Here is a 14,401-nt window from a genome sequence, read left to right on the forward strand (position 1 = left end):
ACTTCCACTAGGTCAAGGGCCAGGTCCCAGTCTCTGGGGACCATGCTCACCACACTGTAGGACCCTAGAGGCCAGATCCCCATGTCCTCGGTAGCCTGTCTCATCCCCTGGATGAGGCCAGTTGGCCCCCCTGGAACCACTTTTTGCCTGAAAAACAGCCTCTGGACATTATGCTTACCCTCTTGTTCAGAGAAATGGGAAGGGGACAAGAGGTGGTTCCTGGAAAGGAAAGGCGGCTTTCAGCTCAGACTTAGTTCCCAGATGGCTTTCAGCTGAGTGGGCTCCAGGCTCCCAGAGTTCAGAGAGCAACTTGGCTATTCGGGCCTCAGGGCCTTAAGTGCTGGTGGGGCAGAGGTGTAGGCGGGAGATGGAGAGGTGGCCGCAGCCTCCCACCAGCTCAGTTTTGCATTTGGCGCTTCTGATAAAAACCTCACAGGCTTCAGCATCCTCTAGTTGAAAGTGGGAGGAGCTTTGGAGAGAGCAGGTCACTCATTTCTCAGAGGCAGAGAGGGGCTATGCCTGGAGCCTGGATGCGCCCTTCAGGGTGGCTGAGGGGGCCAGGGGGAGCCCACAAAAAACAAATGCACCAAAGGGCCAGCCCTCCCCGCAATGGTCTTCCTGGCCCAGGGGAGATGGGTAGGAGTGGGGCGGGTGTTGGAGCCCCGCGCCCCCCACCCAATTTCCTTTTGAGGCAGGGGAAGGGTTAACTTGCTGCAGGGTGGGAGTGGGCCACCAGCCCTGACTCTGGATCTGTGCCTCCCAGGGACAGCCAGCTGGCAGGCCTCCCACCCCCGAAGGTGCCGCCTGCCCAGCCAGCAGGAAGGGGTTAACAAGCCCAGCGCTTCCTCCTGTGTCCTGTTACTGCTGAGGCAGACCTGCCCGGCCAGCTGAGCAACTTTCCCCGGAGTGCTGCCTGCCGGCCGGGCAGCTAAAACACCAGCAGGCAAGAGGCAGAGCCGCAGCCCTTTCTGGGGACCCTGCCGCCACCCTTCCAAGGGGTCTGCGCCTCCTGGGAGAGAGTGGGCATCTCCAGGACGCGGGTCCATGGTGGATGGCTCTGGGGACGCTGCCGAGGCTGTGCTGTCTCCCTGCCGAGCGGGTCGGAAGGTCACTGCAGAGGCTGCTCACGGTCCCGGGGCTGGGGCCAAGGGAGCCTGCACCAGAGGTAAGACGGCCCCTCCCTGGCAGCCGCGGTGCCTCTCATGGAAGGCTTGGGGCTTAGTCTCCCTCCCAGATCCCAGGGAGAGGGGTGAGGAGGACAGAGCCACAGAAGATCCTGGATGCTTCCTGCCTGCTGCCCCTCCCTCCCCCTCCCTGCAGCCCCCAGGAAGCAGGACTCAAGGCCTGGCTCCCTACCCTGGGGCCAGCATCTTTGGTGGCATTCCCCGGTGTACTCCCATCCCCTCTGCCCGCCCCTCCTCCTCAGCCCCGGGGCAGCCCCCACCCCATTCCAGGGTCCCAGGACACAGCCACTTCAGGGCTGACTTAAGCTCAGAGCTCTAGCTCACACACCTGTCCATCCACTGGCAAGAGTTACTCACTCCCATCCCCTCGACCCCCGCCCATGGCTCCCTTTGACCCGATGCTGGGCAGGGGCTGGGGCTGCCTTAGTGGAGGATGGGAGGCGCGCTCTGGGCTGGTGGGGCACACTCACACTTTGGCCAAACTCTTGCACGTGACTCAACATATCTAAGCTCTTTCCTTCTCCCTGCATCCCCGCTCCGGGGATGCCCTCTACTTCCCGCCCTGACACTTTCCCCACTCCTAGAAAAGAACCTCCTCTCCCCTGTAAAGTTCTCCTTGGCACCCTCTATAAAGCAGAGAGCAGAGACTTGTGCCCGGTGGCCTGTCCCCACCCCCCAGTATAACCCTCCCCACTCTGCCCCCTACCCTCCTGCCTCTGGGGAGGGGAGGCCACCCCCACCCCACGTCTGAATGAGCCTCTCAGGCTCTGCCTTCTCAGTGTCCTTCCCTCCACCTGACAGGGTCTGGCTCAAGGTCACTGCAGTAATTCCATACCCGCCTGCCCGGGCCTGCCGCTGCTGCCACTGGCTGCTGGGTTTCTGTTTCACTCCCTTTTATTTCTGGGCATATTGTGTTCGATAAAACCCTGGGCTTGTAACACTGCTGGCAGGGCTCCCAGCTACTCCCTCCCCCATTCCTTCCCTTCCTCCCCCCTCCTTTCCATGCTCCCTGGGCCTCACCCTGCCCCCCTTTTCCTCCCCACCTTGTCCCTTTTAACTCTAGGGGAGGGAAGCCCAGGCACCTTTCTGGGACTTCTGATCCCTCCCTTCCCCCAGCTCCAGCAAAGGTGTGCCGAGAAGGCTCCACCATCCCCCCTTCTAGAAGGAGAGTCCAGGCAGGGCTGCAGGGTCCATGCTGAGGGCCCCTCCCAGTACCCAAGGCTCGGCTGGAGGGCCGGGGAAGCTAGGCTCTGGTAGGGCTGCTGGTGGATTCAGGATGTCGGACTGGTTCAGCTGGTTTCTGTGGCCAGCCCTGGGAGGGGCATGCACTCAGGGCGGGCTGTGGGGCACAATTATTTCTTCTTGCTCTTGCCACCCTCCAGCCCACCAGTTGGGGAGGGAAAGATGGGTCTGAGTCACTAGTGAGGGGGAGGGCAGGACTTAAACAAGCGTTGGCCTTGGCATCCCCACAGAAGGCCTGCCAGGCTGGACGGACAGACAGCAGACAGAAGGTAGGCAGGCTTTTAGCCAGCATTCCATCCGCCTGGTGTCCCATGGGATCCCCTCCTCCGGGCCCAAGCTCTCCCAGGCACCTGGGCCCTGAAGAAGCCGGCCTAGGCCTGCTGGCTGGTTTGACCTGAGCCCAGGACTAGCCAGGCTGGGTGGAGGGGAAGTCCAGTTTGTGGGAGGGGGGCAGGACAGGCAGCTTCTGACTCCCACGGTAGACTGGAGAGGTGCAGTCTCCATGGGTGGTGGTACTGGTGGGGGGGGTCACAGGTGGTGTGGACACTCTGTGGGTCCAGCCTGTGTGTAGGTGTGTATGTGTGTGTGTGTGTGTGTGTGTGTGTATACCCATATGAGAGAAACAGCTGTGGTAGGGGGATTCTGGTTTGGGTTTCTGGTAGGGCCCTGGGAAAGCCTTTTTCTGTCTTGAGCCTGAGTTTGGTTTCCCCAGATGGCCTGGTCCTGAAGTTGGGGGTGGGAGGGTAGCAGGCTGACCCTGTTTCCCGCTCGGCTGGGGAATCAGGGGTCTGCCGTGCACCCAGGACCTCAGGTTTGGGGCGCTTAGACCAAGCCTTGCCTTCAGGGAGCTTACATCCTGGCTGAGATGGAATTAAGACAATAAAGCAATCAGATGAATTAATTACAAAACCAGTAACCCTGTCAATAAGTATCACATTTGTCTCTAGAGACCTAGGTGTTGGTCCCAGCTCTGCCCAGCTTATATACCACTGTAGGCAGTCCATGTCCCCTCCCTGACCTCAGTGCTCTCCTGTGTACTACAGGGGTGGCAGTGACTAGGTCTCTTTGAGAGGCCAGGGCCCACTTCCTGCCCCGGACTCCTCTCGGGCTTCTGGCCCAGCTCAAGTATCCCCTGGGAGCTATCCTTCCTCACCCTGCCGCTTCCCCTTCCCTTCAGACCTCCAACTGTCACCTCCACTGGGAAGTCCCCCCTGATTTTCCTAGCTTGGGTACTCCTGGGCATGGCACAAGTCTGTGCCCCTGCAGCTTGATGTGTGGGGGCCAGGACTTGTGCTCTGGGTCTGGCTCAGTGTCAGGATCAGAGAAGGCCCCAGGAACTAGGTGTTGAATGAATTAAGGTGCACAGACTTATGCTGTGAGAAATGGCGAGAGTGGGGGCAAAGGAGCTAGAAAGGATAGGTCCTAAGCTAGCTCCTGGCAGACATGGGAGCCACAGCCCCTCAGGAGCAGGGCAGGCAGGCATTCCTGGGGGTGACTTTCATGTCTCTTGCAAAGGGCAAGGGCTGGATGGGGGAGAAACGTGTGTCGCCCGGGGTAGCTCTGTGAACCTCACTTCCCCATCTGTGAACCGAGGTAATAATCTCATCTTTGTGGTGTGACTGTGACCAGCAATGAGCACACGGAACCAGAAGCGCCTGCTGAATAATATGTAAAATAAGAAATATAAAAATAAATGCCAGCCAGAGGGGGGCTCCTGGCCGCGGGGACCCCTGGCCAGGCCTTCGGTCCATGGCCGAGTGGCTGTCAGGGAGGGTCCATCACCCCTGAGTTCTGTCTCTCTCTTGCTCAGACCCATGTGGAACCCAAGGATGCAGCCGCCCTGCTGAGAGCACGGCGGCCCATCTCTGGAGACTGTGACCTCAAGACGGTGGCCCTCGGCCCTCCACCTCCGGCTGGGGCGGGGGCCGCCCATCTCCAAGTCCCCAGCCATGACAACCTCCGCACTGCGGCGCCAGGTCAAGAACATCGTGCACAACTACTCGGAGGCAGAGATCAAGGTGCGCGAGGCCACCAGCAATGACCCATGGGGCCCGCCCAGCTCGCTCATGTCCGAGATCGCCGACCTGACCTTCAACACAGTGGCCTTCGCAGAGGTCATGGGCATGCTGTGGCGGCGGCTCAACGACAGCGGCAAGAACTGGCGGCACGTGTACAAGGCGCTGACACTGCTGGACTACCTGCTCAAGACGGGCTCTGAGCGGGTGGCCCACCAGTGCCGCGAGAACCTCTACACCATCCAGACGCTCAAGGACTTCCAGTACATCGACCGGGATGGCAAGGACCAGGGCGTCAATGTGCGTGAGAAGGTCAAGCAGGTGATGGCCTTGCTCAAGGACGAGGAGCGCCTCCGGCAGGAGCGGACCCATGCCCTCAAGACCAAGGAGCGCATGGCGCTGGAGGGCACGGGCATTGGCAGCGGGCAGCTGGGCCTTGGGCGCTCTCGCGGTTCCCCGTCCTCCTACAACTGTGAGTGAGCCCCAGGACTGGGGCTGGGGGGGCGGCCCAGGTTCCAAGGACTGTCGCATTCAGGGAGATGGGGGGATGGAGCCAGGGAAGGCAGGTGCCTGGCACAGCGGGTGGCCTGCAAGTTACCGTACAGCGGGATCTTAACTGCTGGTCCGGGAGCTGCCCCGGGGAAGTGGTGGCCGCAGCCCAGGCTCTGTGGTCTGGTACATGCCATATTCTGCGCCTCTTCCCGCTGACTGATCTAGAGGGCTGCCTCTCTGAATCTCTGCTTCCTCATCTGAATTAGGGAAAATCTTATCTTCTCCAGTTGTCGGATGTGAGAATCAAGCGAGACCAAGCCCAGGAATGCCCTTGGCCTTGTCCCCAGACACATGGCACTGGGTGCTCCATCAGGGCATTCCTCGTGACCCCCTGCTCAAGGGCACTGTCCTTGAAAACAGGGGTGCCTGCAGAGCCGTTCTGGACTCTTGACGGCGTGGCCTTGACTGACTGGAACCTTGAACCCTCCCCCCTCACTGGACCCCAGGCAGGATGGGACCCCCTCCCCCTACTGGAAGAGTGCAGGAGCTGGAGGAGGGGACCTGGCTTTGAGCCTTACCTCAGGACCCCAGCCAGGCCACCCTGAGCTATTGGCACATCTGTAAAGTAGGGACGGGAGTCTCTGATGGGACAGATTGGCAAACCTTACACAAAGCGCCAGGCACGCCGCCTGGCCCCCTGGAGCCTTCAATGGCCAGTTGTTGGTTTCTCTCTCTGAGCCTTAGCTTCCTGGTGGGGAGGGGGAGGGGAGGGCACGGGCACCTCTTTGGTCACAGAAGCCGCCGGTGTGGTCATTGCAGCCTCCTCCTCATCCCCCCGCTATACCTCGGACTTGGAGCAGGCCCGGCCCCAGACGTCGGGAGAAGAGGAGCTGCAGCTGCAGCTGGCCTTGGCCATGAGCCGGGAGGAGGCTGAGAAGGTGAGGCCCCTGGGGTAGCCTGGGAGGCCCCACAGCCGGGCTGGGGTTGGCATGGGGGGTGGATGAGGGGGAGCAAGGAAGGGTACCCCAAAGGCCCGCACCCTTGACTCCCAGGCTCCTTCACTCTGGGTCCCAAGACCCCGGCCTGACTCCCAAGGACAGCACAGGCCTGTCCTTGTCCCTGCGACTGTTGTGGCAGGGACTGCCTCCCTGCCTCCCGTCCCTTCTGGCGGGGCCTAGAAAGGGCCATGAGTGCCTAGTGGGTTGAGGGTACTTGTGTGTCTCCTGGGCCTGCTGTGGCCCCATGGAAGGGAAGCAGTGAGTGGGCACAGAGATAAACTGACCCCACAACCCCTGGCACCAGCTGTCCTTTTGGGGGGACAGGGACACCCCCCCAATATCATCTCTGCCATCACCTCTGTGGATTCAGGTAGACTGGGCAGGCAGCTGGACCTCCCACGGCAGGGCTTTTGGGGGGGCACTCAGAGAACCCAGAAGAAAAGGATCAGTCTTCTGGATTTTGAAACTGGTTGCAGATCCAGGCAGGGAGAAGGCCACACCCACCCTGCTGCCTGGGAATGGGCCTCTCACCCCCACCCCGGGTGGGCACTTCTCTCTCCATCCCCTTCTCCCTGCCGGGCTATGTTGCCCTCCCACCTGGGAGTGGGAGCACTGGGCCCTGTTCACCCCTCTCTTCCTCCCTCACAGCCGGTCCCCCCAGCATCCCACAGGGATGAGGATCTACAGCTGCAGTTGGCTCTGCGTCTGAGCCGGCAGGAGCATGAGAAGGTAGCGGGCCAAGCCTCCTGTGCTGGTGCAGGTGTTGGTGTAGGAGCAGGTGCAAGTGCAGGGGCTGGTGTAGGTGCAGGGGCTTGTATAGGAGCAGGTGCAAGTGCAGGGGCTGGTGTAGGTGCAGGGGCTTGTATAGGAGCAGGTGCAAGTGCAGGGGCTGGTGTAGGTGCAGGGGCTTGTATAGGAGCAGGTGCAAGTGCAGGGGCTGGTGTAGGTGCAGGGGCTTGTATAGGAGCAGGTGCAAGTGCAGGGGCTGGTGTAGGTGCAGGGGCTTGTATAGGAGCAGGTGCAAGTGCAGGGGCTGGTGTAGGTGCAGGGGCTTGTATAGGAGCAGGTGCAAGTGCAGGGGCTGGTGTAGGTGCAGGGGCTTGTATAGGAGCAGGTGCAAGTGCAGGGGCTGGTGTAGGTACAGGGGCTTGTATAGGAGCAGGTGCAAGTGCAGGGGCTGGTGTAGGTGCAGGGGCTTGTATAGGAGCAGGTGCAAGTGCAGAGGCTGGTGTAGGTGCAGGGGCTTGTATAGGAGCAGGTGCAAGTGCAGAGGCTGGTGTAGGTGCAGGGGCTTGTATAGGAGCAGGTGCAAGTGCAGAGGCTGGTGCAGGGGCTGGTGCAGGTGCTACACAGGCACTAACCAGGCTTCTCCCGCTTCACCCAGTGGTCCTGCTATGCCTAACCTCTCTCTCACTGCACTCTTCTCAACGCCAGCTCCAGTCCCCTCAAGTCCAGCCTGGGCTGCTCATGCTGTCCTCATTCCTCTTGCCTTCTGCAGGAGGTGAGGTCCTGGCGGGGAGATGACTCCCCTGTGGCCAACGGTGCTGGGGCCACGGTCCGCCACTGGCAAGACAAAGAGCCAGAGAAAGAAGAGAGAAAGGAGGAGGAGAAGCTGAAAACCAGCCAGGTAGGGGGAGGCTGCTGTGCCTGGGCTGACTGAGCCTGCAACAGGAACTGAGTTGGTATTTGTAGAGTTTAGAACCACACTTCATATATGGTAAGGGCTGTTTAGGCATTTATTGAATGAAACTGGGAGTGGAGGGGTGCAGTAGTCCCCAGTCCCAGACCTCGCGGGCTGATGACTGAGCAGACAGCAAAGTGGGATACAAAGAATCCTGATCTGAGGCCCCTGGATTCTGGATTTGCTGCCACTCTGACTTGGGTCACATCACTGTTATAGCCTCAGTTTCCCCCTTTTGTTGGACAGCTCCACCTCTGGTGTTCTAGGATTACGTGATGCTGTGGATGCACCTGGGGCAGGGGCGGGGGCGCAGGCACATGGTACTGACAGTATCTTGGGCTTATACACATACTGTCCAAGAACAGGGGAGTGGGTAGCTCTTGGGAACAAAGCTACCCTCCAAAGCAGTGGATGCTAACCCTAGGGTGTGTCTGTCCCCTTTCTGTCCATGTTCATGGTGGCTAGTTTCTGACCTAGGAAGGCAGACTAGTCATAAAACCTGTCTTTATCACCGATGGGCTGGGGATCAGGACAACTGAGGAAGGGTTCAGGCAGGCCTGGGTTTATCCCAGCTCTCCCTCTCCCTAGCTGTGCAACTTCATGCAAAGCATCTCCACTCTCTGGGCCTCAGCTGGCACATCTGTAAAATGGGCACACCACTACCCGCACGACCTACTGCACAGGGTTGTTATGAAAATTAGGCACTAAATGGATGAGGAAACATTTTATAAACTGCAAAGCACTGTACAGAGATGAGGGATCATCAGATGTTTGTGAAATGAATAAGGGAAAGAATGAGCTAGACCGAGGGAGACAGGCCAGGGACCGCCCTTCCTCTGGTCTCACCCACTTCTGAGCCACGGCTGCCTCTCCCACTCCACAGTCCTCCATCCTGGACTTGGCAGACATCTTCGCACCCACCCCGGCCCCGCCCTCCACCCACTGCTCCGCTGACCCATGGGACATCCCAGGTGGGCATGCAGGGCTGCAAGATGTTCCCAGGCTGGCCCCAGAAAGCCCCTTCCTTTCCAGCCATTTGCTGGCACCTCCTCCCCATAGCTGAGGACCATTGGCAAGTCACTCACCCCCTGAGCCTCAGGTTCCTCTGGGACGTGGGGTTGTAGTGAGGAATGCGAGAGCACGTCTGAAGAGCCCACCTCATGGAAAACTCAGAGATGTTCTCTCATTTCCACTGGTCACCCTGGCTTTCCGGCCCCAGCCCATCCCTGACTGGGAAGGTGGTCTGAACTGCCCATCCCTGGGAGTCCAGGCTCCTGGCATAACTTGGTCAACAGGGGCTCCAGCTTGCTGGGTCAGTCCTGAGTCAGCATCTCATTTGTGAGATGAGACCCTTAGCCTCCCAACTCGGTCTGGGTAACTGGGAAGGGCCCTGGACTGGGTATAAAGGTGGGCCTGAGGTCATGTCTGTGCTGTTTCTATTTTAGGTCTCAGGCCGAACACAGAGCCCAGTGGCTCCTCCTGGGGGCCTTCTGCAGACCCCTGGTCTCCTGTTGCCTCAGGAAGCAACCTGTCCAGAAGCCAGCCCTGGGACTTGCCCCCTATGCTCTCCTCCTCTGAGCCCTGGGGCCGGACCCCAGTGTTGCCCGCCAGACCCCCTTCCACAGACCTCTGGGCACAGAACTCCCCCCAACACAAGCTCCCCAACACTGGGGCTGACCCTTGGGGGACCTCAGTGGAGATCTCCAGTGCACCTGGTAAGCAGAGGGCCAGAAGGTGTGGGTGAGGGGCTGGAGGACTTCTGGGTCCCCTCCCTCCAGTGCCAAGGGACAGCACAGCCTGTCCGTGTTAAGAGGGCTGCTTGCCTGAAAGGGGTCAGACCAGTGCCTGCCCTTTTTGTCAACCCACCTCCTCTCCCTCTTCCTCCTTGGCCAGCTCTAGGTGGTACCTCACCCTTTGACCCATTTGCCAAACCTCCAGTATCCACAGAGACCCAGGAGGGGCCAGAGTGTGCCCAGGCCCTGCCCTCTGGGAAGCCCAGCAGTCCCGTGGGTAAGCAGGAGGCAGGGGATGATACAGCTCTGGGGAATGAGGGGGCCACTCACAAGTGACCGCTGTCCTCTCCTCCCCACAGAGTGACCATTCCCTCTCCCTACCAATGAGTTCTATCATCTCTGTTCCAGAGCTGGACCTGTTTGGAGACCCCATCCCCAGTTCCAAGCAAAATGGCACCAAGGAGCCAGATGCCTTTGACCTGGCTGTACTGGGGGAGACGCTAACCCAGCCCAGCCAAGAGGCCCGAGCATGCCGGACTCCAGAGTCCTTCCTGGGCCCTTCAGCCTCCTCTTTGGTCAACCTTGATTCATTAGTCAAGGCGCCCCAGCCCCAGGCCGCAAAGACCCGAAACCCCTTCCTGACAGGTAGGATACCCCTTGTCCCCGCCAGGGTCTCAACACTGGGGACCCCCCTACTCTCTCCATCACTCTTCTCAAAGCCCGGCCCCTGCCCTAAAAATCTTACTCTTCTTCCCTGTTTCTGAGATTCCAGATCTTGCCTCCCCGCCACCCCACCCACACCCGCATTTAGGGCTGTGTCCCCTCGTGAGCCCCAAGCTCCCCACCCACTCTCATTCCGCAGGTCTCAGCGCTCCATCCCCAACCAACCCCTTCGGTGCGGGCGAGCAGGGGAGGCCGACCCTGAACCAGATGCGCACCGGGTCGCCGGCGCTGGGCTTGGCGGCCAGCGGGCCGGTCGGGGGGCCCTTGGGCTCCATGACCTACAGCGCCTCCCTGCCCCTCCCGCTCAGCAGCGTGCCGGCCGGCGTGACCCTTCCCGCCTCGTTGAGCGTCTTCCCGCAGGCGGGCGCCTTCACGCCGCCGCCGCCCGCGAGCCTGCCGCAGCCACTGCTGCCTACGTCGGGTTCCGCCGGGCCGCTCCAGCCGCCCCCGCAGGCCGGCACCAACCCCTTCCTCTGAGCGCAGCCCCGCCCCGCCCCCGCCTCCTCGGCGCAGGCGCGCGAGCCCCCCTACCCTGTGCGGGGCGGGGCGGGGTGGGGCGGAGTTCTCGCCCCAGGACCCGCCCCAGGAAGCCCGGAACGGCTGAGACTCCGCCCCGCGTCCAGCGCAGGCGCCCGTCCTGGCCTCCGCCGCCCGTCCTGGCCTCCGCCGCCCCTCCGCCGCTCCGGGGGCCCGAGACTAAAGACTTCCCGGGGCTGAGAGCACGCCCGCATGGTGAAGACTGGAGCCCGCTTTCTCAAATCCCACCCGGTGGACTTTTTGCGAGGCGTGGCGGCTGCGTCAGGACCACAACGCGAATCTCCAGCTGCCGTAGAAACGAGTGCTCCGCAGTGTGGGGCGCAAAAATGCTCCCACTTTCCGTACAACCCTCACAGCCTGGCACCTTTGCTTCCAGATGCTCCCCAGGCTCTCACTCATGCTCTCGTTTCATTCATTTAAAACAGATCAGCACTGGGGATGATCTCATGGCAGGGAACAATACGCAGGTGTTCCCATTCTTTACGCACTCGTTCTGTGCTAAGCACTTTAGACAGATTATTTAATTTAATCCTTACAACAGGCGTCTGAGGTAGATAATGCTATTCCCACTCAAGACTGGCTACAACATTTGTGGGGCCCGGTGCAAAAATGAAGAGGTGGGGCCCTAGTTCCAAACTAAGAATTTCAGAACGGGGGCAGCAGAGCATTAAACCAAGTGCATAGCCCTTGGTCTTGCTCTCATTTTATACAGGAGGAAACAGGCTCAGAGAGGTTAAGCGGCATGCTCAAAGTCACAAAGCTAGCAAGGACTTGGGGCTGGGATTCAGACTGTCTGGCTCCACAGCCCTGAGCTCCCAGGCTGGGCCCCAGGTTTCATTTGCAAATATTGACCTGTTGTGAACAAAGTGCCGGGCTCACCTGGGAGGGATCCAAGAATTGCAAAGCGGCCTCCAGGAGCTTAGAACTCAGTGGGGAGACAGCCCCAGTACTGGAGCCCTGGTGTTCCTTTGTTTTACTGAGTCACCTTAAATCTGGCTCTACCCTCTCCCACCTTCCTACACTAGGGCAAGAAATTCAATCCCAGCCCTGCCAAAGAGCATGACCCCTCCCAGGGGCTTATGTAAGGTCTGAGAAACCAAGGGAAGAAGGGGCAGGGCCTGGTACCTCGTCCAGAGGCCACCATGGTCACCCACATTCCCTTTCTCCTCAATGCTTTCCCACCACTGAACCTCCTGACACTGATTTGTCCTCAGTGCTCAGGGTCTGGCCCTGCTACCAGCCGCCACCCCCTTTTTGGGTCACTGAGGTAAAACAGCCTTCCATAGTCCAGATCACCGAAGTGGGGGGGGGGGGGCTATAATGCTATAATGCTGCTCACTTTCTTAAGTGGAAGGGGGACTGGAGAAAGGAGCTACTTTTTTTTTTTTGTTTTTTGCTTTGTTGGGAGGGAGGCTGTAACTGTTACAGGCAGGATGGACAAGAGCACCTGCTTAGAGGAGTCAGACCGACAGAGTTCAAAACTCTGCTCCAAGATTTGCACTTAACAATAATAATCACTTCTAATAAGTGGTTATGCTCCCTGACCTTGAGTAAATTACTTAACCTCTCTATGACGCTGTGCCTCCATTTCCTTACTTGTCAAACGGGAACAAGAGTTCTTTCCTTATGAGGTTGCTGTGTGGCTCCTCCCAGGCCAATGTCCATCGGCCCAGGGCCCACCTTCTTCAGAGACTACCCATGAGTAATGAGCCCGTCATACCCCTCATTCCTGGTCTCGTCAGGCAGGGCCCCATCCGGCTTCTGGCACACACACCCGGGAGGTCTCTATCCTTCTTGGTCGCTGACTTTATCCCGTTGCCCCTCCCCTATCTGGGCTCTCCTCTTCTACCCTGGCTCTCCCTTGTAGACTTTCCTGAGGACTCCCAAGGGGTGCTGCCTGACCCCCACAAAGAAGAGATTTGTAGCCTTGCTCCCTGTAGCTATAGCTACTTCTGGACCATTTGCTTCCTGTCAGAGCCTTCCTTCCTGGAGGCTGGAGGCACTGGGCAGTCCCGCCTGCCCTCCACCCAGGGCTGGGCTCCACCTCATTCTCACCATGCTTCAGTCTTGGCTCACCATCTCACCCAGATCTTGCTTAACCCTGCGTGACTCCATTATTTAGGAGGATGACCTTGACCTCTCAGCTACCCTTACCCATGGTCACTCTTTTGGCTTTGGCATCACTCTCAATTCTTTCACAGGCTTCCTGTTCTCTGATCTTAATCTCATTCCTTCCAGGGAACACCCACCAGACCCTCTTCCTGCCCACCTTTCTCCACCCCCCCCCCAATAACCTTCTCAGAGATCTCTGCTCTCCTTCTTGTCTATTGCCTTCTCTCAACCAAATCCTTCCCCTTGATATTTGCTGTAATTAGCCTCATCCATCTTGAAAGTCTTTCCGTCTTTCCCGTCATATCAAGTGCCCATGCTACCTCTCTATGTCACCTTCCTTTCTCCTCCTCCTGACCCACTCCAGTCAGCTTCTGCGGCCAGCTCCACCTCACTAGAACAGTCTTGTCGGGCCCACCCAGTGGCCCACATTGCTGAAGCCAGTAGGCCTTTTTCTGTCCCATCCCACCTGGCTATCCCAGAATCCAACCATGAGGACCCTTCCTCCTTGCAATTCTGTCCTGTTGCCTTTGGGACTCCACCCTCTCCTGGTGTTCCCTGGACCCTCTGGTGGTTCTGTGTTCCATGGGTGCACCCCTGAGTTCCCTGAGCCCAGACCTGTACCTGCTTCTCTCCTTGTGCTGCTCCTTGGATGGGCCCTTCCATGCCTGCCTGTCTGCACACTGAACCCCCCAATTCCTCCGACCAACCTCTCCTCACCACGTTCTCTCCACACGTGTATCTCAAGGGCACCTCCAACCAACCTCCCCAAAACTGACCTTATGAACCCCACCTGAGCCTTTCTGTGCCCCCTCCTCAGCAAATGGCCTCACCCCTTGGGGTAAGCCCTGCTCTGCAAACCAGTCTTGGCACCTGCCTCTCATTGCCAATCCCGAGGATGTCTCCTCCTCTACAGGCCTCAAGACTCTTCTCATGATCTCTGCCTCCACGTGCAGACCTCCACCCCCTCTGCTGGGTCCTGCCAGGGCCTCCTAATCAATCTTGTTTCCACTCGTGCCTCTTTTCAGTCCGTTCTCCACCAGGAAGCCAGAGGGACCTTTCCAATGTGTAGGGTCACTCCTCTGATCAGGGTCCTTCACTATCTTTCTTCTCTCATCAACAACCAAAATGCCTAACTCACAGTTCTTGAATCCCTCCAGGACCTGGTGCTTGGCCTCCTCCGAACTCATATCATCTCTCCCATCTCTCTTTGCTTTGCTCTCTGCTCTGCAGCCATGCCTGCCTTCCCCAGTTCCTCAGCCCTGACTCACTGCTATGCCACAGGGCCTTTGCACATCCATTCTTCCTGCTTCCCCAGGACTCCCCCAGCACAACCCTCTCCAGACCCCAGCCTCTTGTTCTTCCACAGCTGCTACACAAGTGTGATTTCCTCAGGGAAGCCTCTCCTGCCTCGCCTCTCCCACCGACCAGGCTCCTTGTTAAACTTAGTCATGGCACTTCTCACAGTGGGTGGTTGTGCATTCATGTGTGTGGCTGTCAGATTCACTTCTGTCTCCTTCAACAGACTGAGCAACACAGGGGCAGGAGCCTGGTCTCTCTCCACCCACCACTGTACCTAAGCAGAGTGCCTGGCAGGCAGTAGGCACTCAATAAATATTGGCTGAATGTAGCAAATGAGACAAGTGTGTTAAGTACATGATAGGACACGACGTTGGCTCATCCTTAT

At 59.0% G+C, this 14,401-nt stretch overlaps 1 protein-coding gene across 3 annotated transcripts; it reads left to right on the forward strand.

Moving 5' to 3' along the window:
- Positions 1-872: 872 nt before the first annotated feature.
- On the forward strand, positions 873-12,176 carry EPN3 (epsin 3). 3 transcript variants are annotated; one of them, XM_047708627.1, is made up of 10 exons: positions 873-1,165; positions 4,237-4,913; positions 5,753-5,871; positions 6,580-6,660; positions 7,430-7,558; positions 8,496-8,583; positions 9,058-9,327; positions 9,506-9,622; positions 9,754-9,990; positions 10,208-12,176. In XM_047708627.1, the coding sequence occupies exons 2-10, from the start codon at positions 4,376-4,378 to the stop codon at positions 10,543-10,545; spliced, it is 1,917 nt and encodes a 638-aa protein (XP_047564583.1). In that variant the 5' UTR covers positions 873-1,165; positions 4,237-4,375; the 3' UTR covers positions 10,546-12,176. The 3 variants fall into 3 exon arrangements, with proteins under 3 accessions (XP_047564583.1, XP_047564585.1, XP_047564584.1); XM_047708628.1 differs by lacking the exon at positions 873-1,165 and adding an exon at positions 2,549-2,695; XM_047708629.1 differs by lacking the exon at positions 6,580-6,660.
- Positions 12,177-14,401: the final 2,225 nt, after the last annotated feature.

This window comes from Lutra lutra, chromosome 16, assembly GCF_902655055.1.
Source record: "Lutra lutra chromosome 16, mLutLut1.2, whole genome shotgun sequence".
Classification (NCBI taxonomy): Eukaryota; Metazoa; Chordata; class Mammalia; order Carnivora; family Mustelidae; genus Lutra; species Lutra lutra.